The 11,247-nt window shown below is 38.8% G+C and overlaps 1 protein-coding gene across 1 annotated transcript; it reads left to right on the top strand.

Moving 5' to 3' along the window:
- The first annotated feature begins 512 nt into the window (after positions 1 to 512).
- On the top strand, positions 513 to 8,487 carry LOC108695914 (sulfotransferase 2B1). Its single transcript, XM_018224863.2, has 6 exons — positions 513 to 654; positions 1,084 to 1,292; positions 2,659 to 2,785; positions 3,134 to 3,228; positions 4,922 to 5,102; positions 7,864 to 8,487. Exons 1-6 carry the CDS (start codon positions 519 to 521, stop codon positions 7,977 to 7,979), a joined length of 864 nt encoding a protein of 287 aa, XP_018080352.1. The 5' UTR covers positions 513 to 518; the 3' UTR covers positions 7,980 to 8,487.
- Positions 8,488 to 11,247: the final 2,760 nt, after the last annotated feature.

Raw genomic sequence — 11,247 nt, 5'->3', positions numbered from 1 at the left:
CAATGGGGTTCAGTGGGATGGCTGAGGGCGAAGGGTCAATTGAGGAGTCCCCTTGCCATGAAGCTTCTCCTGAATCTAAACTGTATCTCTGAATAACATTGAGGTTCCAGGGGTACCTACCCCACTACCTTCTTCTCATATTTACAAGATGGCTGCTTGGGACCTCCATTGATTTAGATGGCAAATCTAGACAAATCTCAGGTTTTCTTCATTCCAGACAAAAGTAGCCTATGAGTGGATTGCTGTGAGTGGTTGAATATATGTTTGTGGCATTACACTGTGTAAGGAGGCCATGTTTTTTCAATATACAGTTTTGCCATTAACAGTATTACTTTCGACCCCATCTCCTTCTTCTCATTTAGTCAGGGACAAGTATGTGAGTGGGGTACAGTGAGGGGTATACACCGTATAAGTTCAGTTTGTGAATTTTGCTTGGTTCATCTGTTGCAATTAGCCAGATCTTAAACTAGTTTTACAACCAGTAGCCTTATTTCATTATTGTCTCTTTTAGATTTCAAATGTCTGATGAGAACTTTGAATACAAGGGAATACTTTTTTCTTCAAGGGCGCTGGCTGTAAAGGATCTGGAATTTGTAGAGAATGAATTCCAAGTTCAAGATGGTGATATCTTCAATGTCACCTACCCTAAATCAGGTACCTAAGATCTGTGGAACTGAGCTTGACAGCTCTGCGTGTATTTTAGTAAGACATGAGTATGTGATGTCATGTTACTGCTTAGTAAAACATATCTAGCACTTTTAACCATTTCTGAATCCTTTCTTCCAGCATTTAAGGATTTGGATGGGTGATAATGCTCAGTGCTGCTGTTGAGCACCACTGGACGCTAACACTTAACATAAAACAGAATGGTATTTAACTACTCAAAGAAATCTAACACATTCTGACCAATTGATTCAGGTCTCTTTTTGGATAAAGTGTAGAAACTTAGAGGAGATAAGAAATAGTTCTGGCATTTTGCCGCTTGTCTATATGCAATATATATAGAGATACTGCATTTAGTGTGAGAGTTCTATGTATACTATAAGGCCATATACTTTTGTTTTCCCTTTTATTAACTTATAGGAACAATCTGGATGATGGAACTATTAAGCCTCATCTATACCAACGGAGATCCAACCTGGTGTAAAACAGTTCCCAGCTGGGAAAGGGTGCCTTGGATAGAAGTCCCAGCTATTAGAAGAGTGATACAGAAAAACAACTGTCCGCGCCTTTTTACCACCCATCTGCCTAGATCCCATTTTTGTAAATCGTTCTCTGGGTCAAAGGCTAAGGTAAAAACGGAATACAAACCTTTGGCGAACCTACAACCAAATATGCCAGAGTAGATTAAATGATTGATTCAGAAAACAATAAGTTAGTTCCCAAACTGTAGCCACCACCACCACCACGGGACTCATAGTAAGTTTGTTTGAAAAAAGACACTCATCCATCAAGTTCAACCTTTGAAGTCTATGTATAACCTGCCTAACTATTAGTTGATCCAAAGGCAAAAAAGCCCAATTTGAAGCCTCTCCAATTTGCTGTGGTTTCCTATTGGGCAGGGGGGTTTTGCCAAGAGGCAAGTCGAGAACCTGCATCAGACATCACTTTCCCCAGTTACTTTAATGAAAAGAAAGATGTAATGATGAGCAAACACTCAATAAATATTCTCCAAGTGGTGCATAAACAGAAATCCAGCTCTTCTAGTCTAGTAGCATGAGTAGTGATGTGCCGAAATATCTAAAGACTTCTGTATCATGCTACAGGAGGAATTTCTTTAGGAACCTTATTATTAGTGATCGCGGAATTTGCGGCGAATTTCTGTGTTTCGTCACTGGCGAATAAATTTGCGAAAATGTGCCAAAAATTGACAGTCATTGACTTTTATGCGCGTCAAATTGTCGCCGGCGTCGCTTTTGATGCCCGTAAATTGACACCGGTGGCGAAATTCACATTTCCTCAATTGTTTTTTGCAGGAAATTCAGAAATTTTTCTAAACGGGACAAATTCGCCCTACTGATTACGTTACCCCCTGCTACATTATGCCAACACTATGAAGTTTGCCATAGGTATAATATTGCCAGCATCTTTAATGAAGTTTAATTCAGTTTACTGAAGCTTTTGTTATTACAACGCATGACCAAAACGTTTTGATGTGTCAAAATTGACCCAAAACAATTAACCCCATATGTAATAAAAGGAATAAAATTTGCCCAGGAGCAGTAACCCATAGCAACCAATAAAATACTTTTAAACAGGTAACAGGTAATGCTACCTGCTGATTGTCTCCTATTTTCATTCCAAACCACTTGATCTGAGATAATTACACATGAATTGACATTACTTCATTTATTTTTTCATAAACAGCAACTATTTTTTTCTATTCTCTGTATGTTTAGATTTTGATGTCTTGCAACATTCTGCATTTTAAGGATTTCTATGGGATCCTAAGCATGGCAATATAGTGACATCCAGTGAATGGATTGTGGAAATGCATGTGTACTAGTTCTTTCACTTGTAGCAGCTAGTCTGTCCAGCCTTTTGTGTCAGTAGAACACAGTGCAGGAGTTGTTATAGTCAAATTCTTGTACGTAACATTATTTGTTTAAATATTTCCTTGAACACTGAACACTGAAGGCCACTTTGAATCTGTTGCAGGTAATCTACACTGCCAGGAATCCAAAAGATGCTCTTGTTTCACTTTATCATTTTGCCAAAATGAGTGTTTTCTTTGAAGACCCAGGCAGCTTTCCTGAGTTTCTGGAGAAATATTTGTCAGGAGATTGTAGGTATTACATAAAACATTAGGGAAGCACAGAATCCATTGTTTTAGAAATGTAAATACTCCGCCAAAGATTTGGCTGAATACTCAACCAAGTTCAAATCCTAATTTTGTATGTACAATTATCCCTCTCCCCCAAAAAATTTGCATCTGCAAACAATTGTCATTTTCAGTTTCCCAATGTGTACAAACGTGATTTTAACATCTGAATTGTGCCAAATGTAACAGTATTGATCCAAAACCTGAACCATAGCCTGGATTCGGTGCATCCCTAGAAAAAAATAATTGCCAATTAATTCTTTAATACCAACATATATGTGTGTAATTCTTTTCTTTAAATATTTATTTCAGTAGTCTATGGTTCTTGGTTTGATCATATCAAGGGCTGGATGGAGATGATGGGAAATGAAAACTTTCTACTCAACACCTATGAAGCTCTCCAGAAGGTACACAAACATAATGTGGGTTAATGTTTTAAAGTTCAGCATTTCCAGAACCGTGGCATAACTAGATATTACTGGGTTCCACAGCAAATTATTTTTCAGTCCCTCAAAATGTACAGGTTGACTTGTTATACAAATATTTATTTAAATATACCTCCTGGACCCCTGCGCTGCATCTACAGAATCTACTTCCTCTGTAGTAATCCCCCTGACCACCAAAATACAACCCGGAGGAAGATAAACACCATTTTCAGCAATTGAACCTTATCAGAGGAAGAAAACATTTCTACTTAGTCATAAATGACAAATAGACCATTGAATGTCACCAATTAATTCATTATTAACTTTATAGTAGGACCTGATTACCCTTACAGACCCCATAGGACCCTCCTACACATGTAAAGGGAACCCAATTTATGCTTATGAACGTTTGCTTATTAAAAGTTTGTTAGATCCATTTTCATGCATTGTCGATCAATGCATGTCACATGGTCTCTATAAATAAATTGTTGACTGGCAAATCTGGCCGAAATAATATAAATGTGAGTTATACACTAAATGACAGTGTGTTGGGGGTTTCCTTAATTGAGAAGGATCTATGTTTTTTGTAGAAGTTGTCTAATTGAAGGCAGTGTCATTCTGTGGCCACTAAAGCAAACACAGTTCTGTCTTGCATAAAAAAGGGCATTAACTCAAAGGATGAAAACATTATTTTGCCATTTTATAGAACCCTGGTGAGGTCTCAGCTGGATTATGCAGTTCAGTTTTGGGCTTTGCTCCTCAAAAAGAATATAAATAAGCTGGAGAGAGAGTGCAGAGATTAAACTGGTTAAGGGGATGAAAGATTTAACTGGTTTCTGGATAATGGCAGTGTCAGACTGGCCATGCTGCCTTAGGGGCCCCCAAGAAGTGACGGGTGAATAAATTCTCCAGGTTCGAAAAATCCGCTGTGTCAAAAATAATTGGGCACGATTCAGAATAGTCGCGTGTCAAAATTATTCAGATGCCCATTGACTTTAATGCATTTGGATAGGCGCGCATATAAAAATTGACGCGGGTGTCAAAATTTACTTCAATGCGTTTTGCAAAGTTTTCCGCAGTTTTGCTAATTTTCAGTGAAGTGAAATGGGACAAATTCGCCCCCATCACTACCCCCAAGCACTCTCTGCCCCCCCCCCGAAGCCACAACCCCCTTCTGGCTCCCCCATCACAGACGAAACCCCCCTCTGCCCCCCCGCACTTACTTTCCTTCACATGTGGCTGTGACCGGGGTCAGGGAGGGAGGTCGGAACAGCGTCAGAGCCAGGGAGGGAGGTAAGGAGAGCCGTGGTGTAGGGAGTGGAATCTGGGCCAAGTCCGACCCTGGATAACGGATCCTATACCTGTACTTACCTTTATACAGTAATATTTAGTAGACTAACAAAAAGAAAAAAGATGCCCACCCAACTTTTTTTCTGTCACCAAGACGGCTATATAAGATTAATAAGATATATAAGATGTGTCCAAAGATTTTTTAACCTGGGGTGTTCCGCATAAATTACTGTGCTAGATAACTCATATAATAAAAATGTACTGGTAACCATTGCTTCCAGTAGGTACTTCTAATGTTCTTTAAAATGTGGGAAACTGTTCCCGTAAGGGGTTTTAAGCTCAAGAAATCTGAGAAGAATCCCAGGAGATATCATGTCTCTTTTAGGATTTACGTGGCAGTGTCATACGAATATCTTCATTTCTGGGGAAAGATCTGGATGAAAGAGCTCTGGATTCTGTTGTTGAAAATGCCTCTTTTAATAATATGAGCAAGAACAGCATAGCTTACGTCAGTCTTTTATCAGAAGAATACATGGAACATGGAAAAAGTCCATTTATGAGAAAAGGTGAGCAGATATACACAATATAGAAAATATAATACAGATTTAGATCTGACCTTAGGTCTACTAATAAGGATTGGGAGCAAAATAAGGTTTTGCTCCCAATAAGGATTAATTATATCTTAGTTGGGATCAAGTACAAGGTACTGTTTTATTATTACAGAGAAAAAGGAAATCAATTTTAAAAATCTGAATTATTTGATTATAATGGAGTCTATGGGAGACGGCCTTCCCATAATTCAGAGCTTTCTGGATAACAGGTTTCCAGATAACAGATCCCATACCTGTATATAGAATGTACTGTTGTAGGTCGTGGTAAATTCTAACATATTCTGGAATATTTTATGTTATTTCTGCGGTACAATTACTAGATCTTTCTCAATCTGCTATTAAAGATTGTACAATAATTAAGTATACTAAAGTAACAGAAAATAAACCAAGGGCATCTTCATGACGATATAATAGGTCAGCATGTAATCTGGTGAACAATTCTATGGGACAGCAAAGAAAAAAGTATTCACATTACACATACACCATGCCAACAAGAGAAGCTCACTTTTTTGTGGCCCACTTCTTAGTCAACACATTTATTTTGAAGGATTTCAGGATCTGAATAGGATCAACCAAAATACAATTTGGAGTTATTAGAAAATCAGCCTTTTAAGAGTTGAATAGTACTGGTTTAGTCCATATCTAGGGGCTGATTTACGTAAACTCTATAGTTATCTTTTTTGAAAACAAAGTCGACCTTACTCCACTCCACAAATTGAACTAATTTATCAATCATTTTTCTCAAAAAAATTGGAGTGGCAAAGGTCACAACAAAATCACACATCAATTCATAATGTACAATTGACACTACGAAAACTCGATTGTATCATATTTTCGATGTGAAAACCCTACATATCGGACGAAAATCCTGACTTTTTCAGAGTATCCAGCACAGATCACGATGTCAAAAAACAACTTCAGGGACATCTGCCATTCACTTTTACTTTTTTTAAAGATATATGAGGTATGAGAAATCCCTAAGAATGCAAGGTTTTTTTTTTCCATGAAAAATTCCCCTTAAAAACCTTGACTGGAAAAATCTAATTTTAATAAATGGGCCCCCTAATGAAATTTAAAAATCTAAAAAGATTTAGATGCAGTGATGTGGGGCTCAGAATCCTGTCCTGTGAATGCAGAAGGGGTAACAAATTACTCCAGGTACCGGTGGCGGGCCTATCTTTCCCCTCTGGTGTCATCACTGCCCATATTCCAACCCCCTTCATTGACATCGCCAGATATCATCATCATCATCATTTAATTATATCTCCCCCAGTCTGGTGAAGTCACTGCTTTTACCCCACTCATCTCTAAAGTCAACGGAGGGTTCAAATCACAAATTCCAAACATGTGCATCACTGGATCTAGTAGCTGCCCATGTGTATTGTTCTTATGTCAGTTCCCATGTTTATGCATCAGTCTGGAATTTAAAATATTTTCAAACAATTCCTCTACTAGATGCTCAATTCCCTTAATATCCCTTTCCAGTTACTAATATTCCTACCTGGTTGTTTGGCTGTTCTCTTTTTAAATATTGTACCATGACCTGTTCCCATAATAAATAATATCCTTTGCTTTTCCCCATCAAGGCATCAGTCATAGGCTAAGCAGTTCAGCCTGTCCACCCGAGAGGGGAAGGAAAGGGTTAGCAAAGGGATAACAGACATGTTGGAATAACATGGAGGTTTACACAAAGGGGGATGAGGGCAATATGGAAAATGTCCAATGTTTACATTATAGAAGAGGCAGAATATACATGGAATTAATGTTGGTTTGTATTTATCAATATGTGTTAAATGCTTGCTATTACCTTTGGGAGTGTGTAGAGATGTAAATTTGATGACAATAGGAATACATATTTGCTGAGTTGGTAACCCATTTGTTGGCCATTGCTGTCTACGTCTCTTGTGTTTTGCTTGTCTTTAGATTTATATGTTTATTCAAATACCCTTATCTTAGCATTGTTACATGGAACGGTTATGTATGAATTAATTACCACCAGTGGCATAAATATAGAAGAAGCAGACCCCGCAGTCTGGGGGTGCCAGTTGGTCGGCCCGGACTGTGGGGTCTGCTTACTCTATAGCTAATTAAAAACCCCCTCCCGCTGTCTCTTACCTGCGGCAGAGGAAGGGAGACGCAAGTCGGGCAGGAGTAGGCGGAGTTGGGTGGGGATTGGGTGGGGTGGAGGCAGGACATGGGTGGGGCGGAGGTAGGATCGGAAGTGGGCGGGAGGATGGGAATCGGAGGGCGCCATGCCACTGAAGGCTTTTTGCAGAGGGGCCTGGCGCACTCTAGTTTCGCCACTGTTTACCACAGACACAAGTCCCCCCCCCCGTTTATTTGTTTTCTTCTTCCCCCTTTTTTCCATGCCACTTGGTCTGCCTGCTCCCCCACTTGCACTTCAATACCCAATGTTAATTCCCCTCCGATTGCACACCTCTGTCTGTTGCTAACATATTCAGTGCAAACAGTGCTGAACAAATAAAAGGGCAAATACAGTACATTAAGCTTACAATCTAAAATAAGGAGTTGGGGAAAGACATGAAGGCGTCAAATGTAGCCGTTGAGTAACCCGTCAAAAAAATTCAAAGTGAAATACTGGAACATTCCTTTAGTCTAAAGGTGTGACATAAAGTCTAGCATTACTGCATACAAAGGACATTTGCTTGGCTTCACAGGAGCTTACAATCATTTTCTCTTTTTCTCATCCATGCAGGAGTGTCTGGAGACTGGAAGAATCATTTCACAGTGTCTCAGAGCAAATATTTTGATGAAATCTATAAAGAGAAGATGAAGGACTTCAGTTACAAGTTTCCCTGGGATGAAACATAAAAAAGAAAAGAAAATTCTCCATGGGTTACTTTATTTGTTGCAGTTTGGAGGAATATCTGCCATGGGTTGGGTGCTCTACGCCCAACTTTATGTGTAATTGTGCTGAATAGCCTCCTTGGGCAAGGGATGCCAGGAGGGAGCTATTATAATTGCCCACTCTCAGTTGCCCATCTGGCTCTGTTACTGACTTGATGGCAACATCATGGGAAGTCTATTGTGGTTTTAGGCATTCCAAAAATTTGTATGTTATTTATTTTATATTTCTCTTATTATTATTTACCTGTTTTATATGTTTTCTTGTTTAGTAATAAAGTTGTGGCCTGTTCCATCCCAATCTGGATATCCTTATTGTCTCTTGGGTGGGGTAAACAGAAAAGGATAATAGTGGCATATAAAAGGGGGGTTAACATGTACGTTGGTCCGAGCTACCAGACAGTTCTCCATTAGTGAGTGAGCCACAAAGAGCCTCCCTGGATAAAGAATCCTCATACTGCACGGTAACTCAGCAGACAATTATTATTAAGAGTAAATAGATTATATATAGAGTATATATGTAGTTTATATTGAGACAAGTGACTCGACCGGTGCCCTACATCCATACCCTCAGCAGTGAGTCCTGCCCACAACCAGCAAAATAACTGCTTTCTTATCAGTAACAGTTGGGTAACCAACCCCCTGCAGGACTCTAGACTGAGGTATTTAGCTGCAGAGCCTTTTTCATTTTGCTTCCAGAGGTCCCTGGTGGGTGTGTTGGGGGGCGATACATATGCAGTGCAGTATGGCTTCCATGTTGTAGGCAGGACAAAGTCATCAACCTGTTTTCCTAGACTAATGGCTAAACTCCACAGGAATTTTGCAGGACGGTATAAGAGTGACAGGTTGCATCCAATAAGTCTGATGTAGTCGCATGAGACAATAAACCGATGTGTAAATGACATGGACAATTTTCCATCTGATACAACATGGTTGTCAAATGGGAACATAGCATGCAGCATCTTCATCCAATGGTGTCTGACCGACTTTTTTCCCCCAGTTAAATACATTTTTAAGGTTGGATGTAGATGCGTGAACAAACTACACCCTCCGACTATGGGCCAGCAATTTAGTAAGAAAAAGGTGAAAACACATGGACGAGATTCAATTTAATTCAGAAAAACGTATATATCACTGTATCACGTGAAAACTGTATTGAAGTCTATGGGAAAAAACTGGAACTGAATTTGTGATACACCATGAGATAACTTTTTCTCACTGAATTATATGTGACCCTTTGGACCAGATTCAATTCTCATGGTTTATCACATGTTAAACTCATGGACAAGAATAACTTTTCTCCAAATGAAGTTCCAGTTTTTTCCCCATAGACTTCAATAGAGTTTTCACATGATAAACCATGAGATAAGTTTTCTGAATTTAATTGCATCTCAAATTGAATCTTGTCCATGACTTTTCAAGTGATAAACCTTTTTCTCACTGAATTGAATATGGCCCTTTATCTAATGCGACTTTACATTCAAGCTATAGGGCAGGGGTTCCCAAAAGGTAGATGGGGATCTACCAGTAGACCTTTAGTTGGTGATCAGTAGATCTCAAGACACTGTCAACAAACAGCCTGTCTAGATCACCCTCCTATTTCATGCTTTTCATTTAGATATTTATTCTGTTAAGGTTACATAAGAAATAGTTGTTTATTAAATATAGCAATATAAATTCTCTCAAATCAATACAATATTTGAGTTATATTTTCCATTGAACAGAATGGTAACAATGCTTTTATGGATGTAGATCATATTGGGACAACTTCACTAAAAGTAGACCTCACATTAGTAAATTATGGGCACTCCTGCGATAGGGGAATCAGATTTCGTAGGATCCAAATAAGCTTGCGCGCAGTTGCATGGCAAGATCAGATAAAATCTGACCCACAAAATATGATAAAAATCTTCCATAGAGTTTAGCCCTAAGTCTCTATACTCTATAGCTAGGTGCTAATGTAATATCATGCCTGAGAGATAATTTGTAGGAAATTAATTTATTGTCAAAACCGAGCAAACTTTATGTTCTTTATCACTCAAAAACAGTTCCCACTCCTATCCCTCAGGCTACTATTAAACTACAACACTCAAAAACACTCCTTAGTGGGGAGAAAACATTTAAAAAATAATAATACTAAAAATAATAACGTAACAGGGAGGTCCATTTCCTTCTATAAAATGAAATACAAACCTGTTATGACAAAAGAAAGCTGCCGCTTGCATGCCGATCCTTGCCTGAAGGCTCCTTGTAGGACTTTCCCTGCCCCCCTGCGTGTGATTCTACTTATCAATTTCTAGTTAACTATTTTCACTTTCTATTTAACTGGATTTCAATGCCTTAGGGTTGTACTATTGCTCTTTATTTTGGTGTTCAATTGATCTGTCATACCTCCCAACTGTCCCTTTTTCGGAGGGACAGTCCCTCTTTTGACAGCTCAACCCGCAGTCCCTCATTTGTACTGGAAAGTCCCTCTTTTCTCTGCACTGAACAGCCAGAAAAAGAAACAAAGTTTCTCACTTAATTGGCTTTTAGCAGAGAGCGCAGCATACCAAACAGGTGCAAATAAGATACTTTGTAACAATTTTGAGAAACAAAAACAGTTTAGATAAGGAGAAATATTTTCAAACTTTCATAACCTGCCAAATTTTGTAAAACGAACATGGTAATTAGGGGGTTTGGCCACAGAAAGGGGTGTGGTCAAAAAAATTGCTGTCCCTCTTTTTACTTCCAAAATGTTGGGAGGTATGTTCTGTCATTATTTTTATGGTGTAGTTTTTATTTCTAAATTAAACTTTCACTGCAAATAATTCACTCTACCATGTAAAATTTCATTCCTGAACCAATAAGTGTATTTTTTTGTTGTTGTAATATTGGTGTGTAGGTGCCCTTTCAGGGCATGTGCTTTCAGAAAGAGCCAGTGCTGCACTATGGAATAGCTTTCTGGCAGGCTGTTGTTTCTCCTACTTAATGTAAATGAAGGAGTCCCAGTGGCACATGGATTTTTACTACTGAGTGCTGAGAGCTGTTATCTTGTGTTAGGGAGCTGCTATCTCATGATTTTCCCATTGTTCTGTTCAGTGGCATAACTAGATATTAATGGGCACCACAGCAAATTATTTTTCAGGCCCCCAAAATGTCTAGAAATTGACCTATTTTACCAATATTTATTTAACTTCTATATGAATTAGGGCCTCATGGGGCCCCTATACCTCCTGGGCCCCCCTGCAGTCGC

The sequence above is a fragment of the Xenopus laevis genome, chromosome 7L, assembly GCF_017654675.1.
Source record: "Xenopus laevis strain J_2021 chromosome 7L, Xenopus_laevis_v10.1, whole genome shotgun sequence".
In the NCBI taxonomy this organism is placed as follows: Eukaryota; Metazoa; Chordata; class Amphibia; order Anura; family Pipidae; genus Xenopus; species Xenopus laevis.
This window is presented reverse-complemented; position numbering and strand designations above follow the sequence as displayed.

Excerpts from the sequence above, each read along its gene's own strand:
- LOC108695914 (XM_018224863.2), top strand. The coding sequence starts at position 519 with ATGTCTGATGAGAACTTTGAATACAAGGGAATACTTTTTTCTTCAAGG. Across the intron at positions 1,293-2,658 it reads TCTCTGGGTCAAAGGCTAAG|GTAATCTACACTGCCAGGAA; the intron begins GTAAAAACGGAA and ends AATCTGTTGCAG. Across the intron at positions 3,229-4,921 it reads CCTATGAAGCTCTCCAGAAG|GATTTACGTGGCAGTGTCAT; the intron begins GTACACAAACAT and ends TGTCTCTTTTAG.